We start from the raw sequence: 25,053 nt of genomic DNA on the forward strand, positions 1-25,053 counted from the left end.
TGGAGAACCTCCAGCCTCAGCCTCCTGAGTGCTGGGATTATGGGTGTATACCACCATGATTGGCTGTGGGATTTTAAAAATTTGGTACATGTTTGCGGCACATGACTAGATTTATCCCAGGAGTTGATACCTGTACATAATACACCTTAATTCTTTTTTGTCCCTTTCACACCAGCTCTTGTTCCCCTTCCCATTTGAAAAAGCTCTTCCATTTTTCCCCCTTGGTTGTTATTTTTAAATCCCTTTTCCTTTTCTTCCCTTTCCTTCTTTCTTCCCTTTATTTATTGTTCCTTTCCCATTTGAAAAAGAGCTCCCTGTTTATCCTTTATTTTGCTCTTTATTTAGACTTTGGGTTTTTCATAGAAGGGAAACCATGTGATATGTATGTGTCCAATTTATTTCACTTACCATTATGATCTAAAAGTGAGTACATTTGTTGTCCTACAAATGACTCAAATGTGTAAATAGCACATTTCCTTTATGCATTCACCTGTTGATGGACACAAAGGCTGCTTCCAAAATTTTTCTTTTTGGTTGCTTTGAGACAGGATCCCACTCTGTACTTCAAGCTTGCATTTAACTCACTACATAGCCCAGGCTGGCCTCTAACTCAGTGATCCTGCCTCAGCCTCCCTACAGGCCTGGGACACCACACTTTGCTTGTTTCCTAGATTAGCTATTGAGGGTACTGTTGTAAACATGGATGTGCATGGATCTTGTTATACAGCTGGCATTTTGAATAAAAGTAAAAATGTATAAGTCCTTAAAAAAATATATCAGTGATAATGCTGAGTCTATTTAAAAAGCACTGCAAGAGATCAGACAATGAGTGCTTTTTTAGTCCAGGGAATTCAGAGTGCTGCAGAGGTTAAGATAGAAGCTGGCCGCCCTGAGCCCAGTGACAGGAGGATCACTAGCTTGTGCTTAGTTTCTAAAAGCTGCATGTTTCCCCTAAAGTCATCCTATAAAAATGTACTATTAGGATTGGGCTCACAGGAGTATTTTATAGTGGGTAAAGCGGTGCAAACAAGTTTGAAGCAATGTCACTTAAGATGTTGGTGTAATTCTGTGTTTTTCTCTGACAATACCAAAGTTTTGGGTCAGTGTTCATGTATCTTCAATATGAGGGATAATACAAATAAATTTTTTTGATTCTTAGGCTACACGTTAATTTTATTGGTCTATTTTTTGGTACCAGGGATTGAACTCATGACCTTGAGCTTGCCAGGCAGGCACATAAGCCACTTAGCTAAATCCCCAGCCCCCTAAATGTTAATTTTAAATATGCATTCTGATTGAGACTTTTTTCTTCCAGGCAGCTGAATCAAAATACATACACTCCTCGGGAGGCTGGATCTGCAAAAGATGAGAATCTTGCCTATTTTGTTGAGAATCAGTTCAATGAATATAAACTCAGCAAAGTCTGGCGGAATGAACACTATGTGAAGATTCAGGTCAAAAGCAGGTACGTGGAAGATGGTAAATTTACAAGAGTAAGTAATTTGATGGGTGGAAAATAGGATAGACTTTCAAAGTAAGAATCCGGCTTAGATACAGAGCAAAATTCTGTCAAGACAAGTAATGCAGGACAGCCTTATCTTCATCTAAATTTAACCTTTTTCTTTTTTTAAGCACTACTCCAAACTCCGTGATTTTGACAAGTACAAATAATGACCTGGTGTACCTCGTGGAGAATCCTGAGGGTTATGTGGCATACAGCAAGGCTGCTACAGTTACTGTAAGTAAGGCAGCAGTGCAGGGGACTCTGCTTTCAGTTGACTCGCTTGGATAGTCTTTTTCTCTACTGTTTTCAGGAGCTATACTCTAAATTCACTTGTAAGATGTAACTGACCATGAGAGAAACATTGGTTCTTGGCTCTCCAGTGCCTCAGTCAAAATAAATTGCAAGACCTAAATAAACCTATTGTGCTTCTCTTTGGTCACGCTTACCTCATTACTTTTCACATGATGAAACTCCTCGACAGGATCTCTAGCTGGCTTTTGGGTTTTTTGGGTACCATTAATGGAATGTGGGACCTTCAGGACCTCGTGCTTATTAGCAAGCAGGTGCTGTGCCACTGAGCCATAGCCCTGGTCCACCAGCTTTCATTTTGCCCAGCTGAAAAAACTCAAACATAAAAAGCGCCAACCTCAAGACCCTTATAAAATTTAGCTGGGTGTGATGGCACACACCTGTAGTGCCAGCACTTTGGGAGGCCGAGGCACAAAGATTGCCATGCGTTTGAGATTGGTCTAGACTACATTGTGAGTTCAAGGCCAGCCTGGACTACTTAGTGAAACTCTGTCTCAAAAAAAATTTTTTTTAAAAACAAAGCTTACTTTTCTCTTTGTCAGTCCTCCTCTAAACACAAAGCAGTTTGTTCCCTTGTTTCATGGAAGTCTCTTCTCCAATATTGCCTCATTAGAGAGTTTTCTTATTTTCCAAAAATACCTTTCGTCCCATTCCCTTATCCTGCCTTTATTTTCTTGTACCTGACATTACCTGTCCATTTATTTCCAGTAAAGTGTAAGTGCCACAAAGAGCCGACTCACCACTAGTTTCATTCACTGACATATTGCAGAGCCTCAGAGAGCGCTTGATACATGGCAGTGTTTGCTAAGTGGATGCATTATTCCAAATGATGCACATGGGGATGGATGTAAACACCCATTTAGGCTGGGCATGCAGTTTGGTGGTTCAGTGTTTGCTTACAATACATGAGACCCTGGATTCAGTCACCAGCACTAGAGAAGCAACGCACTGACTGGGGTCTCATCTTCCTTTGATTCTTTTATGCTTGAGCTTTTAAAATTTGGCCTAAGAAGCCAGAAATACAACTCAGCAGCACATTGCCTGCCTGGAAAGCATGAGGTCAGTAATTTGATCCCTTAATGCCTAAGTAAATGAATAAGCAAACTTGGCCAAAGAAATAGAAAATAGCTAAGTAGATTTGGCCAGTGGGGGAGGTGGCAATAAGATCTTACTATGTAATTCAGGCCTACCTTGAACTGAACTATGTAGCCCAGGCTGGCTTCAAACTTGACAGTTGTCCAACTTCAGCCTCCTGACTGTTGGGATTGCAGGCATGTGCCACCTTACCTAGCTATTATTAGTATTATTTTTTTGAGACAGGGTATCACCTTGTAGTTCAGGCTGCCCTTGAACTTAAGGTGATCCTCCTGCCTCACCCTCCTGAATGCTGGGGTTACAGATGTGCCACCATGCCTGCTTATTATTTTTATGTTTTGGTACCAGAGATGGAACTCATGTGCTCATGCTTGCCAAGCAGGCGCTTGTGCCAGTAAGCTAAACCTCTGACGCATTATTATTATTTTTCATGCTAGTATTTTCAGGCTAGAAGTCACCTTGGGGAAGCACAGTGCCTGCTTGTGATTTCGATCCCTGGTACCCCCTCCAAAAGTCAACGTTGGTATGTCTAAGGGTACAGATGAAATTTGATGGTTATTATCGGTCTCTGTTCCATCTGTCACTTCCCACAGTATCTTTAAGTTAGGAGTTTAGAGATGGATCGATTGTTAATAGATTGTTATAGACCACTGAGGACTTTATTTCATCTGCAAGCCTTATATTGAGATACTGGGTTGTAAGTTTATCGCTGCTCTTGGGAACACTATAGAGTTTAAGGACATTATGATGACCCCTTATAAAATCATCTAAGAATTGGTTTATGCAAGATACTTTAGTATATGGCATTTCACATTTTTTTGGAGGTTTATTATCAGAACTTTCAGTTAAATTCATTCCTACTCCAGATGGCCTCAAGTGTCCTAGGTTCATGTGTGGAAACCTCGTGTAGCAGGTGCTTCTATGATGAGCCTGTATACGTATCTGTGCTTAACAAATCCTGTTATCCTTTCTGTTTCCCAGAAGATGGCCTGTAAAGGCAGCAAGACAAAAGGGAACGTATACATATAGAAGGCCAGAAATCTAATTCATTCTTTTTTTTTGGTTTTTTTTTTTTTTTTTTTTTTTGATAGGCTTTCACTGTGCAGTTTAGGCTGACCTTGAACTCACGTTGTAGTTCAGGCTGACCTCAAACTAACTGAGCCTCCTGAGTGCTGGGATTATAGGCCTGTGCCACCCATCTGGGCCTTGATTTCACTCCTGATAATTCTAGCCAGTTTTGACTTTAGAGTACTCATCTGTTTTTGGTCTTCCCCTCCTCCATTTTTTTCCCCTCTTGGTTTTCTCTCCTAGGTTTGATCTGTAAAAACTCTTCTGTTTCACGTAGTATAGTTGATATGAAGTGCTCATCATTAAATCTAATATGTTTGTTTTAGGGTAAATTGGTTCATGCTAACTTTGGCACTAAGGAAGACTTTGAGAATTTAAACACTTCGGTAAATGGATCTTTAGTGATTGTAAGAGCAGGGAAAATCACTTTTGCAGAAAAGGTGAGTATGGTTTATTTTAAATGTATTGTATCTTTAGTTACATTTTCCCAAGTTCTAAATATTAAAAAGAAAGAAAAGTTAAAAGCCACATCAATGTAGTGCTTGAGAGTGGAAAATATCAAAAGACAGTGATTGTATAAAATCAGTTTTCATTGTTTTTGTTTCAGACTCCTTGATGAGTTAGTTTCATGAAAATTTTTTTCCCATAAGTGTGCTGTTGGAAATATTGGGAGTATCAGTATGGTCCTTTGGTGTAAAGTCCAGTATGTATTATTCACCTTTTATATGAACAAATCTTCATTTTCTAAACTTTGTTTTTTTTCTATAGGTTGCAAATGCTGAAAGCTTAAATGCACTTGGTGTCTTGATATACCTGGACTGGACTAAGTTTCCCATCCCTAAGGCAGACCTTCCAGTCTTCGGTCATGTGAGTTCTTATTGTTACTGAATTCCATCCACCTTAGTAGAAATAGAACTGTACCTTCTTTAACTACTGGGAAAGTTTCAGCAGAAAACAAGATTTTGAATTCCCTAAATATGAGACCTTATTGCTAGTAATTCTTGATCAATAGTACCATGAACAGTAAATATACCTCTTGATAAAAGTGCTTCATCACCTGGGCATGGTGGTGCACACCTGGTAATCCTAGCACTCAGGCAAGATCACTGAGTTCAAGACTAGCTCATGCTACATATATAGTAAATTTAAGGCCAACATGAACCACCTAGTGAGACCCTATCCCCCACCAAAAACAAACAAACAAAAAACAGAACCAAAAAAGCCCCCAAAGTAGTTCATTAAAAATAGTGCCTTCAATTTGGCAAGTCCTTCATAAAGATGGGAGTCACATTATAGAATATTGTAGATTTTGAGACTAGGCTGCATATGTGTGTAGCATGGGCTGTGGCCTTACATCAAGTCTGAGTTTTCTAGGAAACGTTTTGAAGAAGTGCTGGCAGAACTAATTATTCTCTTGTTTTCTAGGTTCATCTAGGAACAGGTGACCCTTATACACCTGGGTTCCCTTCTTTCAATCATACTCAATTTCCACCGTCTCAGTCATCTGGATTACCCACCATACCAGTGCAAACTATCTCCAGACAGGGTGCAGAGAAGCTGTTTGCGTAAGTTCTTACTTGAAAGCTGTCTTGCAGGGTGAGGTTTATGATGAAGGAATTGTGAGAAGCTTCAGTTGATTTAATCAAGGCTTAAGCATTTGGTTATAATTTTACTCTTGTGGGAATTTGACAGCAGTTAACTATTAACTTGATATGGACACAAAAGAATTTTTGCTTCATAAAGTAGTCTTGCCAGTAGATACTGGGCACAGGAACTTGAGTCCTTGTTCACCTTACCTAGTGAGTTCCTTTTGTGCTTTTCTGGTGTAGTTTTCACTTGAGTATGTCTTTCATGAAGCACTTTGTTACCTATGGCAAAACACTCAGTTACTGGAAAAAATGTGTTAGAATTCAGGGTGAGTTATTCCCTGTAATGCCTATTAGTCCTAGATTGTTTAACAAGTCACGGTGATTTTTATCTTGTTACAGACGGTATGTCCTAAGTTCTCGTGACAGTTTCTAAACACTTTATTGTGACAGTTGATTCTCCTGGACATACTCCTTAGAGTAGTAATATCCCTCTTTAGAAAAAGAGAACCCAGAGCCAGAGCTGGGGTGGCATATACCAGCTCTCAGGAGGCTGAGGTAGGGGCATTGCCTCATTTGAGGCCAGTGTGGGGTAAGGACAGTTTGAATTACATAGCAACATTCTGTCTCAGAAACAAACAAAAGAACCTAAAACTAAGAAAACTCATCACCATAATGGAAAGAACAAAAAAATAGAACTATCCAGGTAAAGTGTTGCATGCCTATAATTCCAGCACTTGGAGAGCTGAGGTAGGAGGATCATCAACAAAAGTCTGAGGCCAGCCTAGATCACATAGTGAGACCCTGCCTCAAAAACCAACCACCACAGACAAAAAAATAAGATTCATCAAAATGTGAAACTATATATAAAACGTAGTGGGACATAGTGGCACATGCCTGTAGTCCCAGGTATTTGGAAGGGTCACTGCAGACCACAAGTTCCAGACAGAGCAAGCCCCTCATCTCAAAATCAAGGTAGTCTGATTGGTGCACATGTCATTTATTTATTTATTTATTTTTCCTGGTACTGGAGATTTAAACCCAGGGCCTGAGGACTGAGCTGTACCCGAGCCCGATTTTTTTTTTTTTTTTTGAGATGTGGTCTCAATACGTAGGTCAAGCTAGCCTTGAATTCACATCATTTTTCCTGCCTCAGCCTCCCAAGTGCTGGAATTAACCATCGTGCACCACCATTCCCAGTTTAATCTTTGAGATGTTTTCACTAAATTATACATCCTGGGCTCAAACCTGTGATTCTCCTGCTTCCACCTTTCAGGGTGTTGGGATTATATAAGTGTGCATCACCATGGTCAGCATGTTTTTATCTTGATCTAAAAAATTTCCCACCTGCTATCATCATAGGCTGGATATCTATTTGCAGACCCTTATTAAAGCATCTGGGTGATGTAGAGTGAGTTACTGTCACTCCTCTAAACCTGTTTCATCAACTTAAGTTTCATGTTACATAAAAGATCCTACTTACTAGAGTGGTTGACTACAGATGAAGAGCATCTGCATGCAAGGACTTTGTAAATCCCATGTAACTGTTAATGCTTAGAGGAATTTGTACTAAGTGAGTCTCACTGACACATTCTACCCTATCTTTCCCACCCTGTGAAGCCAGTTCCTTCTTATGTAGTCAGGGGCAATGTTTTGTCTTATATTTATGCTCATTAGATCCCTGGACCACTTATTTTTGGGGTAACTTGAGGAATCAGTTTTTTTTTTAAGATAGTAAAATCCAACAAAATAAGACAGAACAAAGCCAATCAAAACAGTGCAGCAAAATTGGTACAGAACTTCAGCCATAGTATATCTTGCCAATAGTTGTCCATTCCAGCAGGTATAGCAAAATCATACCAAAAACAAAGCACTATTAAAGCAATCAAAGCAGAATATTAAACAAAGCAAAAACAATCAGAACAAAGCAAAACAGTGAAAATAATATTTGGATTTCAAAGACACAGTAGAAGGAAATCCTATATATTTGTTATATTGCATACAGTGGTCATCCCAAGAGATGCCCAGATCACTGGTCCCAGGTCAGCATAATCAACCCAATGATACAAGTATTCAGTTGCTTTATATATCTTAGTTGCTATCAACTCAGGCTGTCCTCAGAGCCATCCGTTTGCTACAGATGGTTGCGGGGAGATGGAATGTGTTTGATTCTCAATCTGCACTGGTAGGCTCACAGGAGGTCCTGACTTTTCTTTCCCTGGTGTTTGTGTGGCTTGTGCAGCTTACAGGAAGGCTAGCTAGTTGATTTTTTTTTTTTTTTTTTTTTTTTTTTTTTTTTTTTTTGAGACAGGGTCTCGCTATGCAGCTGAGGCTGGCCTTGAGCTCACTTTGTAGCCCAGGCTGGTCTCGATCTCGCAACGATCCTCCTGTCTCAGCTTCCTTAGTACTGGGATTGCAGGCATGAGCCACCACGCCCAGCTAATTAGCTAGCTGATTTCTTGATTGGTCCCTCAAGTCAATTGGGAAGATTCTTAATCACCAGCAGCATAGGAATATTCTTTGTAACTGAGAAGACTGTTAGGTAGGAAAAGGTTGGGAAGCATAAGAATATTTTTTTCTGATTTATTTTTTTTCCTCCCAAATCCATTTTATTTTAAAGAAAGAGGATTAAAAGAAAATAAAACAAAATTTCAAAATGTAACAATGAGGGGACAACAATGGTACGTACATTGCATATATTGCCATCCCCAAATCAGTCAACCAGAGCACATCTGCATTCAGTTGTCTGAACAATACCAGCACAAACTTATCTCTTCAATGAACTTAGAGAAATCAGTAGTATAACTATCTTAACTATTTTTATATATATGTATATGTATTTATATATATGTATATGCACACACATACATACATTGTTTCAGCTTCTCACTAGTGAGAATACTATTTACACATGCATGTGTGATTTATTTCACTTAAGAGTATGGTATGCTTCCATTTACCTGTAAAAGTCTCAAGTTTGTCCTTTATGGCTGAGTAGTACTGCATTGTATGAAAGTACCACATCTTTTTTATCCATTCCTCAGTCCATGGGCATTTAGTTTGTTTTCAAGATCTATCTATTACAAACTGTGCTGCAATGAACATTGTTGCACATATATCACTCGTGGTATGATGTTTTTAAGGGAGTATTGAGTCTAAAGGGACCTCTAACCTAGTTTTTAAAGGAATCTCCACAGTGGTCGTTCTAGTCAGCATTCCCAGCAGCAGTGGAGAAAGGTGTTTTCCCCACAGCCCCTCCAGCATTTGTTATTGCTTGAATTCTTAATAGTAGTCATTCTTTCTGGGCTGAGATGGGATCTCAGTGTTGTTTTAATTTGTATCTCTTGAATGAGCAGTGAGGTTGAACATCTTTTCATATATGTATTTGCTGTTTATATTTTTTCATCTGAGAAATGTATATTCATCTCAGATGCCATTTTTGGATTGGGCTTTTAAATCTGAGAGGACTTTTTTTTTTCTTTATATGTTGTTGACAGTAATCTTTTGACGAACAGCTGATAACATTTTCTCCCACAGTGAGTTGTCTCTTGACTCCCTTGGTGGTTTCTTTTACTGTGCAAAAACTTTTCAGTAAGGAGAGATCTCATAAAGTCTTTGTCTATACCAATGTCTTAAAGGGTTTTACCTATTCTATCTTCTAGCAGATTTTTTTTTTTTGTCTTTTCCATTTTTTTTTTTTTTTTGTCTTTTTCATTCTTATCGGTACTGGGGATTGAACTCTTGACCACCTGCTTGCAAAGGCAGGTGCTTATGCTGCTGAGCTAAATCCCCAGCCCCAATTTGCTGCAGTGTCTTTTCCATTTTTATCGGTACCAGGGATCAAACTCACGACCGCACACTTGCAAGGCAGGCACTTATGCTACTGAGCTAAATCCCCAGCCCCCTTCCAGCAGATTTAATCTTTCTTTTTTTAATATTTAGATCTTTGATTCATTTTTAATTTAATTTAGTACATTAGTAAAAGATACTGGTGCAACTTTAATCTTTGGCATGTGCAGAGCCAGTTTTTCTAGCACCTTTTATTAAAGAGGCTTTTTTCCAGTGAATGTGTTTGGCACCTTTGTTAAAGATAAGGTGGCTTAGTGTGTCTGGAGTTGTTTCTCTATTTTCTAATCTATTCCATTGATTTTTTTTTTTTTTTTTATTGGTACCAGGGATAGAACTCAAATCCACCTACCTGCAAGGCAGGTGCTTACGCCGCTGAGCTAATTCCCCAGCCCCTATTCCATTGATCTTAAGGTCTGTTTTTTTGACAGTACCATGCTGATTTTTTAAAAATCACAGTAGCTTTATAGTATAATTTCAAGTCAGGAATTGAGATGCTCCCTGCTTTGTCTTTGTTGCCCAGGATTGCCTTTGCTATTTTAGGTCTCTTCTGGTTCCAGATAAATTTTAGGACTGTTTTCTCTAATTCTGTGAGATAGCATAAGAATATGTTAATGGATTTTTATGAGTTATCCCTTCTGAGTCCATCTTGGTACTTATTTCAGATGTAAACCTTAACATTGTGTCTGGCAGAAGAACACATATGAGATGTGGCTAAGTAGAGACTTTTTTGAAACCTTTTTGATTAAACTACAAAGTAATTTAAATTTTCAAATGACTGCCTACAGATTAGTGCAAGGTGCAAGTGGCCACCAGGGAGTGAATTTCCTTTGTTCTCTTTGTGTCCTTTTAACCTGATCCTCACTGGAGCCAGAGAATGGAACTGACTGTGTAACCCTGAGGGAAGTGACTAACTCAGAGCTCTGATGCCTGTTTCCTGCTTGCAGAAATATGGAAGGGGAGTGTCCCGTCAGCTGGAGAACAGACTCTTCATGCAGACTGCAGTCAAAACAGAACGGGAATGTGAAGCTCACTGTGAACAATGAGCTGAAAGAGATAAAAATTCTTAACATCTTTGGAGTAATTAAAGGTGTTGAAGAGCCAGGTAAAACCTTTGTTTTGTGTTTTTTTTTTTCTCCTTTAAAAAAAATTCTGGCTTAGTTCTGTCAAGTGCTAACTTTTGGCTGTTCTAAAATAAGCTATTTAGGTATCAGCTTTACTGGGACATAACAAGGTCCTAAGAAGTTGACTTGTTATGAATTACTAGAGAATCTATGTTTAGTTATTGACAAGATCAAAGATAAGAACATTTTTCTTAAGGGGCAGATGAACATTTTGTGGGGTGTACACATAACACAAAACTGGCATAACCACTGTGTAATGCATGAGCTCACATTCTAGTTTGCTGATGCCTGGAACTATTTAAATGCAATCAAATAGTGACCTCATTTAGAAAGGAGAGGCCTTGGCATTAATTAAAATTAACTAAAACAATTAGTGAGCCCATATACATAATCACTGAATAAATACAACTGGTAAAATAGAGAAAGTAGCAATATAATAAGGGGGAAAATAGTATTGTCATGTAAATTTTTAAAATCTCTGACATCCTAAGTCAGTCTGAAGTGAGCCTTTTTCATCTGTAATACCTACATGATACTTTTCTGTTTTTGGTGTTTTGAGTCAGAGTCTTGCTATGTAGTCCAGGCTGGCTTGGATTCACGATGTAGCCCACACTGGCCTCAAACTCATGGCTGTCCTTCTGCTTCAGCCTCTGGACTGTTAGGATTACAGGCGTGCGCTACCATACCCAATGATACTTTATATTGTCACGCTCATTTTATCTAGACCTCGATGTTATAAGATAGTTTAAAAGTTGATTCATAAAGTTTGTTTTGTTTTCTTTTTAAGATCGCTACGTTGTGGTGGGAGCCCAGAGGGATTCCTGGGGTCCTGGAGCTGCAAAGGCCAGTGTGGGAACTGCTCTGCTCTTGGAACTTGCCCGGACATTCTCAGATATGGTCTTAAATGGTAGAGTATAAACCTCCAAACCTTTGAGGATTATATGCTGCATACCAAAGTTGTAGATGCTATATACCATGCTGAAGTTGGCCTGATTTCTCAAGATTCTCTTATGTTAGACCTTCAGTTCTTTTTTTAAAGGCCACACTTTTCTTTTTTATTTATTTATTTTAAATATTAAATCTTGTTTATTAATACATGATTGCAGTATATAATGATAACCTTCATTATAGGGAGTTGGTACATGTACACATCTTAATTGTTTTTACTTTTCCCTTCCCTCCATCTCTTGGATTACACCCTTTTTTTGGTACCAGGATTGAACTCATGACCTTGTGCTTGTAAAGCAGGTGCTTATGCCACTGAACTAAATCCCTGGCCCACTGTTTGGTTTTTTTGAGAGAAGGTCTCACTGTGTAGTTCAGGCTAGCTTTGAATTCACTGTGTAGCCCAGGTTAACTTCAAACTCAAAGTGACCCTCCTGAGTGCTGCGATTATGGGGGCGCACCCATCCCTTGCTCACACTTTTTTTTTTAAATTAAGTTTATTGGTTTTAAGTATGCATAATGATTATATTCATCATAAGGTATGTCTTTCTTTTCTTTCTTCCCTTCTTCCCCTCCCTTCAACCTCTTCCCTTCTTTTTTTTGTCTTTGAGACAGGATCTCACCATGCACTTCAGGCAGGCACAGAGCTCACTTTGTAGCCCAAGCTAGTCTCGATTTGCAATGACCCTCCTGCCTCAGCCTCCCAAGTGCTGGGATTACAGGCATGGTCACCACATCTGCTTGCCTTATTTACAAAATTTTGTTTCCATTATTTTCTTTCATTTTGCATTTTCTCATTGCCTTTTGCCCTCTCTAGTTCCCCTTCCCATTTGAACATTTTCTTCCTATTTCACAATTATCTCTTACACATTTTTAGATCCTTAGTTCTTAAACACAAGGCAGATTGTGTTTTGGAACTGCCTTTTGACTTTGTGTGTGTGTGTGTGTGTGTGTGTGTGTGTATGTGTGTTTCTTGTTTTGTTTTTGTGCTGGGATGAAACTCATGACCACTGTACTACTTATCAGGCAGGCACTTATGCCACTGAGTTAAATTTCTGGCCCTGCTCTTTGACTTTGAAATGATTCTCTTTGAAGTATTTTCATGGCAATGGGAATCATGAGTTTTTCAGACACTTGGTAGTATTCTCTTGAGACCTGATTCTGAGTTTGGCACCTCAAGAAAGAAATGACAGATCTAATATGCATCTACCTGGCCATGTGCCTGTTCCATGTGACAAAACCTAACCACTGTTAGAATTTTGTTCTTTCAGCCCTTTCACTCAGGGGACTGGCAGCTCTTCCACACCCTCCTGCCACGTGCACATCTTTATCACATTCTTGATGGTTTGGGCAGTAGGGTAATCTGCAGTGTTTAACCTTTGTGGAAAATAAACTTAATACAGAAGAATACACACCCAGCCACAAGGTAGTGCCAACAGGTACTATTGCAAAAGTTACTGGAAGTGTCCTGTTACTTGTGTTACTTGAATTTGTGAATTTTTATTTTATTGGGTAAAAGTATTCTTACTTTCTAAGTGACTTGTTTCCCAGCCAAGTGTTCTCGAGTAAAACACACATTACACTCATACTGTAACTTCGAGGATCTCTTGGTCTGGAGGTTAAGGCTCCTAAAGAATAGAGTGTAGTAGAGAAGAGCATCTCCCAGTGAGCCAGTACTTTACATGCAGATGATCTCTGAGCCTCTTTGTAGATTACTTTAAAATTCGAATCCTCTTCCTTTAGTGTCCTTTTATCTGATGTCTCAAAAGGAAAAGATCTACTTTTGAAATCTATTCTCTTGAATCAAAAGCTTCTGGTTCAGTTTCCAGTCAGTTACCTGCCTGGAACCTTTCTGAGGGTAAAGCTGATTTTTTTTGTTTGTTTGTTTTCATTTCAGGTGGATTTAAACCCTGTAGAAGCATCATCTTTGTCAGCTGGAGTGCTGGAGACTTTGGAGCTGTTGGTGCCACTGAATGGCTAGAGGTATTTGTATTATCTATCCATGCTGAGGGGTCCCTGAAACTCTACTGGCTTACGCTGACCTCCAGAAACTGCTCTGTCAGAGCTCATTATATTACTGATTTCTGTGTAGGAAGTCTCAATAGAATCCAGATTTCAAAATGAATCCCTAATAGCAGCTGTCATATGTGATTAATACCTATGAATAAATGCATATTACCAGTATCTTATTCTTACATACAGTACTAGGGATTGAAGCCAGGGCTTTTGTAGTAAGATGCCTCTTCAGCCCTCCTGCTCACTTAAAAAAGGTTCATTTTGTTTTGTTTTTTGAGACAAAAGTCTCACTGTGTAGTCTAGGCTAGCCTTAAACTCACGTGGTACTCCTGTCTCAGCTTCTTGCGTGTTGGGTTTATAGATATGTGCCACCAGCCTGGCCTCTTTTTTACCTTTTGAGAAAGGGTCTTGCTAAGTTGTCCAGTCTTGCTTCAGATTTGTGATTTCCTACCTAGCATCCCATAGTGTTGGGATCACATTTGCCACCATGCCCAGCTTAGAGCATAGTGTTAATATGCATTATATTGATATGCAAATTAATGTCTTCTCTTCTAGGGATACATTACTTCTTTACATTTAAAGGTTGTCACTTACATTAATTTGGATAAAGCTGTTCTTGGTAAGTATGTCTTTCACTAGCTGTTTATGAATGCAGGTAAACTAGGGAGCAGCAGAAGAAAACTTACTAAAGAGAACCTTGTCATTTTGACAGTTCACAAAGTCTATAACTAGAGGTAAAAACCTTCTAGGTCCAAGGCAGGCACAGATTGTGTGTTGAGCAGTGGTCTCAATGTTTTCGGTTCAGTAGTGTCAGTGCCATTAGGAGCAAAAATCCAAGGTCTCAGCCTGCATTTTCTGAATCAGAAACTGGAGTATGGTCCCAACACACTGTTAAATGATAGAACCTGCACTCTGGAGGGAAGCGCAGAGCATGGTCCTCGGGGGACAACTCTTGCTGGTTCATGCCACACTGATGGAAATACTGAGTGACAAACTTTGAAATGAATTTGAATGGCATTTAAATCTGAAGATTAACTGAGAATAGTGAGATGTCAGCACTAGGAAGAAAGAGGAAGGAGTTACAGTTAAACTGAATCTTTCTGAGACCAGTCATATTCACTGTTTGATATTTGGAGAGGACTTTATTGGGTGTGGTAGGCTTCCTATACTAGAACATGAGTGAGGTTAAATGGTTAAAAAAAAGAGTTTTGGTAACAGGGCACATGTAGGAGAGGTAAATCACTGAACCTTTCAATTTTTCTTTTTTTTTTTTTTTGTCTTTTTGAAGCAAAGTTTTGCTATGCATTTCAGGCTGGCCTTGAACTCTTATATTGTAGCTCAGGCTGGCCTCGAAATCACAGCAATGCTCCTGCCTCAGCTTCCTGAATGACAGGATTACCAGAGTGTGCCACCACACCCAGCTTAATTTTGCTTTAAATCTAAAACTACTCCAAAAATAAATAAACTCTAAAAAAAATCATACCAAAATATTCAAATTTAAGAACTAAGAGCCTCTGCTGGGCATGGTGGCACACACTTGTAATCCCAACACTTGGAAGGTTGAGGTAAAAAGGTCACTGTAAGTTCTAGGCCAACCTAATTATGCAGTGAGACCCTGTCTCAAAAAACAAAATCCTCACCAAAAAATAAAAGGAGTAAGAGCCTGGAGTCAAGTTAGAATTCCATAGTTGATATCACTGGCAAATTAAAACAACACTGAGATCCACCTCACCCCAGAAAGAATGGCTACTGTAAAGAAATCAAGCAGTAACAAATGCTGGTGATGCTGTAGGGAAAAAGGAACCCTTTTCCCCTGTTACTGAGAATGCAGCAGACTGGTACAACCACTATGGAAATCAGTGTGGAGGTTCCTCAAAAAACTAGGACTAGATTCTAGGTTTCATTTGACCTGGCTAGTCCCCTTCTGGGTATCTTCCCAGAAGTATTAAAAACATCATACCACCGTGATACATGTGCACCCATGTTTATAGCAGCATAATTTGTAATAGCTAGATCTTGGTAACAACCTAAATGCCCATCAACTAAGGAATGGATACAAAAGATGTGGCATTTTATACAATGGAGCACTACTCAGTCAAAAAGAAGGATAAACTGGAGACTTTGTAGGTAAATGGATGCACCTTGCATCGTATTGTCTCATTAGTTTGAGAAGCTGAACCAACGTGTGTGTGTGTGTGTGTGTGTGTGTGTGTGTGTGTGTGTGTGTGTGAGAGAGAGAATGTAAAAAAACATAGTTAAGATAGTTACACTAATGATTTCTCTGAGTTCACTGAAGAGAAAGATTTGTGCCAGTGTTGTTTGGGCAGTTGTAAGCACATGTCTTGTGCTCTAAGTGAATGATTTGGGGATGACAGTGCACAGTGTATGTAACCATTGTTGCACCCTGATTGCAGGTACTACAAACTTTAAGGTTACTGGCAGCCCAATGTTGTTTAAACTTATTGAAAAAACGATGCAAGAGGTGAGTTGTATATACACCTAACTACAGAAATGTAACTTACTGCTCCTGGAAAATTTACATAGAACAAAAACCATTAAACTATGGCCTATTTAGAATAAATTTTGCAGCAGCATTGTTTAAATAATACTCTTGGGTTATTGATCCGTAGCCCGTGGAACTGTTGTCAGATGAGGGGTGGTAGATGCAAGGCCCAGTACCACAGGAGGTGCGTCCTTAGGAATAGTAACAATACGGGAGGTGCCCATGCGTGTCAGGAAGGGTTAAGTGGGCTTGAATAAGACAGATGAAATCATTGCATTGTGATAAACACATGAAGGACAAGGGGAAAATATGTGAAAAATAGTATTTGCCCCAACCAGGGGCTGTTAGAATGGAACAGAGGGCTGGGAATCTGATACAGCTCAGCCGACACAGTGCCTGCCTGGCCAGTGCACGGTGGTGAGTCCAACCCCCAGTACCAAAACACATGGAAGCAGAAACCAAAGGTCAGGTACTAGACTTGGGCCTGAATCTCCTGGCAATCTAGAGAGCCCTACTAGGCCCCAGCCAAGGTGTTGGGTAGATCGGCAGTGCCAGATACGTTCCATTGGAGAGATTAGAAAAAGAGAGGCTTACTGTGGAGGCTAGCGAGGGCTTTTAAGATTATGGTTCAACTTTAAAATGTCAGTAAACAAGAGTGATATTTTGTCTTAAGTGTTGACAGTACAAACCTAGTAGGAAAAACCTAAGAAATTTGAGATTGTTTTCACAGTTGTGAGTGCTTTAAAAAAAAAATAAGGTATAATGTAATATTTTATGAATATTTAGAGATGTTGGTGCCTAGCCTGAATAAGTTCAGAAAAGTTATTTTTTATTTTACAGGTGAAGCATCCACTTACTGGAATGTCTCTATATAAGGACAGCAACTGGGTCAACAAAGTGTAAGTTGAGGAAAGTGAGCAAGCTACTAGCAAAGCAGGATCGCCCACATCGAGCTGTCTCCTTGCAGTGAGCTCAGCTGAGGACCGCACTGGGGAAGGGAGGGTGTGTGGGAGCACAGTCTGCTGAGAAAGCAGGCTGAAGACATATTCTTGCTTTCCTTGCAGTGAGAAACTTTCTTTTGACAATGCTGCTTTCCCTTTCCTTGCATATTCTGGAATTCCGGCAGTGTCTTTCTGTTTTTGTGAGGTAAGTCTGAGGGACTCTGCAGTGTTACACATTCAATCTTCTTACTTTGAGACCAGGTTGCCTGCAGTGCTTCAGTGGCTTGAGGGCGTTACATACGCGTAATTGTTGGATGTTCCCTTATGATCAGTCTTAATGTGGCAGCCAGCATCTGGGAACAGTGCTGAAAGCCCTCTCAGAAAACCAGCCCTGCAGCAGAGCTCCTGAAGATGAGAGTTGGGTGTAGCTCACTGTGAAGGCCCTGGGCCCAGTCTTCAGTGCTTCCAACAGGAAAAAAGAACTGGGTATCTGGTCCTCTGTTGAAGGAATTTATGCTTGATTTCATCTTTACTTTTTGATTGTTTGTTTTATTTATTTTTGGTACTGGGAATAATCTCAGGACCTTGTACCCGGCAGGCAGGTGCTACACAGCTGCAGTAAATCCCTGGCTGCAAGGTTTTTTGTTGCTGTTTGTTTTTGGGTCCCAGGAATCAAACTTAGGATCTTGTGCTTGCCAGGGAGGCACTGGGTCACTGAGTTGTATCCTTGGCCCTCACATGTTTTTTTTTTTTTGTTTTGTTTTGTTTTTAAGAACATCAAATGTAATCTGAGATGTAAAAGCCTTCCAGCACTGGTTAAGAGGTGGAGTCATAGAAAATGTATGGTGTGAATCAGGTTGAACTAGAGGATTATTAGTGACATTGTCACCAAGGACAATATTCTGCGAAAGAATTAATGATTAAGAAGTAAATACTAACACGGCTAAGGTGCCATGTGTCATGGTGCACACCTGTAATCCAAGCACTTATAGGCAGGAAGAGTGCCACAAGTTTGAAGCCAGCCTGGGCTACATAGAGTTCTAGGCCAGTCTGAGCTTCAGAGTGAGACCCTGTCTCAAAAAGCAAAAAAAAAAAAAAAAAAAATTAAAAAATGCCTAAATCTGTACCTAATGAAGCACTGAATATTTTGTTACAAATGTAAAGTATACAAGGGGACTAAGTGCCACATGATTAGGAAGAAGGCAGTTTTTAGTCTGAAGAGTGATACTTGGGCTGGGTACAGTGGTGCATACCTTTAATTCCTGTGCTACAAAATGAGATTGTGTCTTTTTTTTTTTTTTTTTTCCCCCACCCCCGAGATTGTGTCTTAAAAAAAAGTCAATGACTTTGTTTTGTTTTTGAGATGAAGTCTTGCTGTGTAATTGAGGCCAGCCTTGAACTGACTATATAGCTCAGGCTGGCCTAGAATTCACAGCGATCTTCCTGCCTCAGCCTCCTGAGTGGTAGGACTACAAGTGTGTGGCACCACACCCAGCAAGATAATACCTTATATTGAAATTACTTTTCACATGTGTTCTTCTCTGTCTCCATTAATATGAGCCAGATAGCCTAGAGAGAAAAGAAGGGAGTTTGGCCAGAAATGTGTTCAGGGAATAAGGGATGCTAGAACATGGTTCCAGGACTAGATAAGATTCAGAGGCAGTAGCAAGGGTGGGACCTTAAAGCAACAACAGACAGGAGCTGCAAGTAGGTGAGAATACATCAGAAACAGGAGAGAAGTGCAGTAACTATTGATTTTGATGAAGCCAGAATGCGTGGTTCTTACTTTTCAGATACACCGACAACAGTAACTTCCTTTATTTCTAGGACACAGACTACCCTTATTTGAGTACCACTCTGGATACCTATGACACACTGATGAGGGAGATTCCTCAGCTGAACAAGCTGATGTATGGAGCCGCAGAGGTGGCTGGGCAGTTCCTGATTAAACTGACCCATGACTTTGAGCTGAACCTTGACTATGAGATGTACAACAACAAGATGCTTTCTTTTTTGAAAGAGCTGATGCAATACAAGGGAGACGTAAAGGTGAGCCCTAATTGCAATTAGATTTTTTAAAAATTAATTTAAAATTTTATGGGCGTGGCGGCACATTCCTGTAGTCCCAACACTTAGAAAACTGAACTACATGGTGAGACTTCTACTGAGGGGAAGGGGGGGAGGAAATATATATATATATAAAACTTTAAAGTTGCACAGATTTATGCATATGATGTTTTGATGCATGTGTATACTCTATAATTAAATCAGGGCAAACACACCTCAGCTATTTCCTTGTGAAAATATCAAAGTCTAGCTTTTAAAAAATTTTTTCTTCTGGCTTTTTGAAATATAGTGTGTCAGCCAGTTGTGGTGATGCATGCCTGTAATCCCAGCACTTGGGAGGCTGGGGCAGAGGATCACTGAGTTCAAGGCTAGCCTAGGCTACATAGTGATACCCTGTCTCAAAAAGAAAGAAAGAAATGTAGTGCATCATCTTTATAGTCAGTAGCAGACCAGGGCTTACACATTCTATCTGTGAGTGAGATCACACAGTACTTGTTTTCCTCTGCCAGGCCTATTTTATTTAACGTAATGACTTCTAATTCTGTCCACATTGTCATAATGACAGGATTTCATCCTTTTGTATTCCATTGTTACATATACCAACCACAGTGTTCTTCATCCTTCTGTCATCTGATTTGATGAATACCTAGCTTGTTTCTATTTTGAGATGCTGGGAGTAGTACTGCAATAAACACAGGAGTGTAGGTGTGGTATGCCGATTTTGTTTCATCTGGATATATACCCAGAGTGGGATTTATGGATCAAATAGTAATTTTATTTTTTAATTTTTTTGAGGAACCTCCACTCCATTCTCCATAATGGCTTTACTAATTCATATTGCCATGAAATTAGGTTCTTATTTCTGGTATATTGAGTGGTTTGAAGTATATTTCTGGGGAGGGATATGATTAGTAACAAACATACATTATAAAGTAAACCAGGTATAACTTTGCTTAGAATTCATAACTTGTAAAATAAGTCAAGAGTCTGTGATTCTGGGTCTAGGGCAGACTGCAGCAGGTTATTTCAGGATGGAGAGCTGTCTTGTCAACCTATATGTAAGTATGACCTGAGTGGTCCAAAGAGCTCCAGTGTAAGTTTACACTGTGTACCTATATAACTTTACTTGATAGTGTTTATCCATGTGTGTAGTATTCAAACACTGAGTCAAATGAAGTTTAGTGAGTTGTCTTTAGCTTATTTTATGACACTAGTGGTTGATTTAACAGGCTCTTAACTGAGGTAAATCACTAATAAACAGATCTTAACTATTATACCTTTCTTGAAACTCTTTAACTGTTGAAAAGGTGGAAACAGTTTGAAGATGACTGACCAGAATGTTCGTTTAAAGTTTTTCCCCATAGGGAAATTGAGCTGAAAACAATGTAGTATATAGGATGATACACTTCTCTTAAGTTATGTTGGATTTCTTAGTTAAAATGGTTTTCTAATGATGCTAAGAATGGATAATTGTACTGCCTGCTGGGTAAGGATAAAGATGTAATCATGGTTTATGGAACCTTTGTTCCACGTTTCTGAAACTTAGCTTTCTGAGTTTTATCTGTGAATCACTTTTATTGGAATCTTCTCAATTGCCACCTTTAAGGTAGGAAGATGGAGAAATAACACCGCTAGGAAGGTCCCCTGTCACACTGAACGCAATGTCTTTCTATTCTAGGAGATGGGGCTGAGCCTTCAGTGGCTGTATTCTGCTCGTGGAGACTTCTTCCGTGCTACTTCCAGGCTGATGACAGATTTCCACAATGCTGAGAGAACAAATAGATTCATCATGAAGGAGCTAAATGATCGTATTATGAAAGTAAGTAAAGTACTGGGCGGGGGCAGAGGGTGGCTGCAGTATGTACATTTTTAATTGGTTAATCTTGCATTTCTAAAAATGGTAAATAGAAGCCTAGATTCCCTTGTCACTATAGAATTGAGCACAGATTTTAATACTTGGCAAGATCTAAAGTGTATCTAGTCTGGAAGAGACATTTGATGGTATCTTTTGGGAGGGTTAAAAACAATTTTTAGGAGATATGTTTGCTTTTGGTACTGGGAATTAAAGTCATGACCTCACGCTTGCCAGGCAGGCACTGTGCCACTGAACTACATCCCTGGCCCTTGTTAGGGGATGTGGATGTAGCTCTGGTAGAATGAGCCCTTGGCACAGAGCTGTGGATTCAGTTCACAGCACAGAAAGAGGGAGGGAGGGAGGGAAAAAAAGAGAAGAAACAAGCATTTTGAGTGTGGGTAATAAAGCTTCTATATATCTTCTCAAGCCAAAAAAAGAAATCTCAGTATGATTAACATTCAGTTTGAGAAGGTATCAACAGGTTGCTTTCAGATCTTACCCTGAGAAAATTAGTAACTCAGTTCCCAACACTCTCAAATTCAGAAGTTTTAACATTTGAAGTAGGAGGGTTAGGGTCCCTTACTCACAAGAGCCAGAGCCCTGAGCATGCCGTCTTGTCCATCTTGTTTGTACAGATGGAGTACCACTTCCTGTCACCCTATGTGTCCCCGAAGGAGTTCCCTTTCCGGCACATCTTCTGGGGCTCCGGCCCTCACACTCTGCAAGCTTTATTGGAGAACTTGAAGCTGCGTAAGGAGAATAAGGCTGCTTTTAACGAAACACTATTTAGGAACCAGTTGGCTCTGGCTACTTGGACAATTCAAGGTGTTGCAAATGCTCTGTCTGGTGACATTTGGGATATTGACAATGAGTTTTAAATGCCATAAGCATAACTAATTTAAGAACAACAGGGTATTCTGATTTCTAGATTTGTACTGGTCATGCTAAATTTTCCATAAGACTATGAAACCTAATGTTATAGTTCTATCTTGTCATCTTGATAATACTAGATGTCTTTAGGCAGAGCTTTTAATACCAGGTAGGTCCCTGTACTTCCAGTTAAAGTGAATAACCACTTTAAAGATTTTCCTCGATTAGCTGTAGAATTTAAGTGCTTTTTAATGTAACTGCCTCTTTGCATCCTTTGCTGAAAATGTGAGAACCAGTTACACGAACTATTGCTGTAAATCCCAAGGACATAGGCTGATGTCTTTAGAGATGGGGGAGTAGGTGTTTTGTCCTGGAGGTCAGAGTGTTGCTCAGTGTGATCCTTCATCACATTTGATGTTGGCAGGAGCTTCCAGGTTGCAAACCTCGTTCTCTAGGTGAAACACCCCCACCCCCCACCCCCTCCTGTAAGGACTCAGCTGGTCTCCGCATCCCTGAGTGAAACAGTTAGGTTCAGAGAGATAGGTCTTATTTTCTTGCCAACAAGGCCTGAAATACAGAGGTCCTTCCACTGGGTCAAATGAGGTTCAATTGTTTATTGCAAGATAAAGGCCTTAAAGTGTGAACTTCGATATTATTAAAAGTGGAGACCAGACACCAAAGACTTTTAGTATATTTTCTTTTCCTCTTACCTTCTTCATAGCCTTTGTTTAGTTCTTTATTGTTTTTTCCCCTTCAAAGTTCTGAAAGAGAACCAGTCTTAGGCATTTAATTTTAGACTCAGTTTGTCAGATTTTAAAGAACATATTGCCAAATTTTGGCCAAAGTGTCAATCTTTTGGGAAAGCTTTCTATCATTTTGGCACTGAAATATTTATTGTTTATTTATCAGTGACAGAGTTCACTATAAATGTTTTTTTTATAGAAGATAATTATCGGAAGCAGTGCCTTCCATAATTATGACAGTTATACTGTCGTTTTTTTTTAAATAAAAGCAGCATCTGCTAATAAAACCCAACAGATACTGGAAGTTTTGCACTTATGGTCAAACTGGAGGGTCCTAGAAAACAGCCGCAAACCATACAAAATTGTAACAGTAAGTAATTGGAAAAAATAAATTTAATTAGGATTGCTAATTAAGATGAAATTCCATTTAGCTGGCCAGATAAAATTGATAGCTCTCCTAAATGCAACGAATTCTGACCATGTTATTGGTGAATGTCACTTAAAGGCTGTGGTAATACTCATATATACAGAATTTTACAGCTCAATTTGTCTATGGTATAACTTAAATTCCAATTTTGCAAAATTTCCAGTACCTTTGTCACAAACCTAACTGACATTATCAGGAGCAGTGTCTTCCATAATGTATAAAGAACAAGGTAGTTTTTGCCTACCACAGTGTCTATATCGGAGACAGTGCTCTCCATATGTTACACTAAGGGTGTACGTAATTATCGGGAACAGTGTTTCCCATAATTTTCTTCACGCAGTGACATCTTCAAAGCTGAAGATCGTTAGTATCTAACGTCGTTAGATACTAAGATCGTTAGTATCTATCCCCGACTCCCTGTAACTCCTTTTACTTTTAGTCGCAGAAACATTTTGTGGTCATTAAGCTCTTGGTGGGTAATTCAATTGCTATAAAACTGCTACTTCCTTCTATATACTTTTTTTTAAAAAAGCTTAATATGGGTGTTTTGTTACCTTTGTGGTTTCTCCATATCTTCTGTGTAGTGGAATAGTAGCATACATTGGTTATGTTTGCTGTTGGTAAATGAATTTAACTGTCTCCTCATTTGTATGTTACCTGTAAACTTAGTTCAGGTGTTTGAATCTAGGGTTGAACTTTTATCTTCAAGCAGGGGAAGTTGTATAGGTTTGGGAGGTAGGGGTGCAGGCTGGGGAGGTGAAGCTTGCAGGAGGATCTTTGATCATGCCTATCTCCCCGTTCTCGCAGGTAGCGATTTGGTAGATAAGCACAAGTATGAGGCTACATGAGTAAAGGCTTTATTTTCTACTCCTCCACCATGGTAAGCCTGATAATCAACTGTTTGTCTAGGGCAGTTGTAAATTACCACCGCACCGAAAAGTCAGTACATCCTTCAATTTGTGTCACTTACCTAAGTTACAGTAGACCTTGATTACTTTGCAGCCCCACTGAATTATGCCGATGTTTAGTGTTACTAAATGAAAAAAAGCTCCGTGACTTCCAAGGGACAATGTGAGTCAAGGGCATGCACTGTCCTGTAGTGGGTCTCTGGGAAGCCAGCCCTTCTCTATGTTAGGGCTTACTGCGAGTCAACAAGCTAGTCAATTGTAAGAGGCTTCATGTTCCTAAAGGGAATTTTGTCTGACTCGTGACAGCCTGCCAGTCTTCAGAGAATGTTTCCTGGCTAAGACACCTGTGGTTGGGAAGTGAGGGATGGATTGTGACCTGTGTTGTGACTCTGATTGACTGTGCGAGTGCTCGCGTGGCCTCGCTGTGTAAATGCTCTATAAATGCTGGACATTGTAGATTCACCACCCTCCTGTAAATGAGTGCTGTGCCCTGGTTAATGTCCACAACCTGTATGTGTGGCAACATGGAGGTTCCTCATCTGACAATAAAATGCTTGAATACTCAGTTGTTGTTACTCTTTTATTATTATTTTGTTTGGTGCTGGGGATTGAGCTCACAACCTCATGTTTGCCAGGCAGGGGCTTATGTCACTGAGCTGTTGTTGCTGTTTTAAAGAACAGTGCATCTGTCACGGTTATGACCCAAGTCCACTCAGCTGAACTGGTCTTAGATCTGTCATAATAACAAAACTCCAGTCTCCTTGCCAAGGAATTCTGGTTCCTTTGTCAGTCCTCACGCTGTTTGTATTCCCTTAATTTCCTGCCTCTGACTCCATCAGCTTCAGAACAGAGCAAAAGGGCAAAAGCCTTTGGGGGAACAGTACTGTGGATTGAATCCAGGGGTGTTCTACCTACTGTCCCAGCTTCCCTTTTTTATTTTATTTATTTATTTTGGTGCCAGGAATTGAATTTACGATCTTGCACTTGGCAGGCAGGTGCTATACCTGACCTATACCTTTGGCTCCTATTTTTTGTTTTGAGACATCTCAATGAGTTGCTCAGGCTGGCTTCAACATGGTGATCCACCTGCCTCATCCTCCCAAAGTAGCTGGAATTCAGGCATGTGCTGCTATGTCTGGCTGGCAAGAAGCTTTTTACTGGTACAGTTGTGGCTGTGTTGGGTCCCTCTACATGAGGTAGATATCCCCTTGCCAGTGGTCTTTCCTGGGGGCATGTGCACATTCCT

General features: G+C 39.7%; 1 protein-coding gene across 2 annotated transcripts in view; it reads left to right on the plus strand.

The window, feature by feature from the left end:
- The window catches only part of Tfrc (transferrin receptor), a 33,468-nt gene extending 9,096 nt beyond the window's left edge, over positions 1-24,372 (plus strand). For both annotated transcript variants that reach the window (NM_001251822.1, XM_005006765.4), the window contains exons 5-19: positions 1,316-1,465; positions 1,633-1,738; positions 4,303-4,416; positions 4,745-4,843; positions 5,402-5,541; positions 10,356-10,513; positions 11,320-11,439; positions 13,375-13,460; positions 14,049-14,112; positions 15,908-15,975; positions 16,837-16,895; positions 17,061-17,142; positions 18,765-18,986; positions 20,683-20,823; positions 21,495-24,372. In NM_001251822.1, the coding sequence (NP_001238751.1) occupies positions 1,316-1,465; positions 1,633-1,738; positions 4,303-4,416; positions 4,745-4,843; positions 5,402-5,541; positions 10,356-10,513; positions 11,320-11,439; positions 13,375-13,460; positions 14,049-14,112; positions 15,908-15,975; positions 16,837-16,895; positions 17,061-17,142; positions 18,765-18,986; positions 20,683-20,823; positions 21,495-21,737 (1,852 nt within the window). In that variant the 3' untranslated portion in view covers positions 21,738-24,372. The remainder of the gene's footprint in view (positions 1-1,315; positions 1,466-1,632; positions 1,739-4,302; positions 4,417-4,744; positions 4,844-5,401; positions 5,542-10,355; positions 10,514-11,319; positions 11,440-13,374; positions 13,461-14,048; positions 14,113-15,907; positions 15,976-16,836; positions 16,896-17,060; positions 17,143-18,764; positions 18,987-20,682; positions 20,824-21,494) is intronic.
- The last annotated feature ends 681 nt before the right edge of the window (positions 24,373-25,053 follow it).

The sequence above is a fragment of the Cavia porcellus genome, unplaced genomic scaffold (genome assembly GCF_034190915.1).
Source record: "Cavia porcellus strain 051 isolate PalLab524CR breed Dunkin Hartley unplaced genomic scaffold, mCavPor4.1 scaffold_14, whole genome shotgun sequence".
Lineage (NCBI taxonomy): Eukaryota > Metazoa > Chordata > Mammalia > Rodentia > Caviidae > Cavia > Cavia porcellus.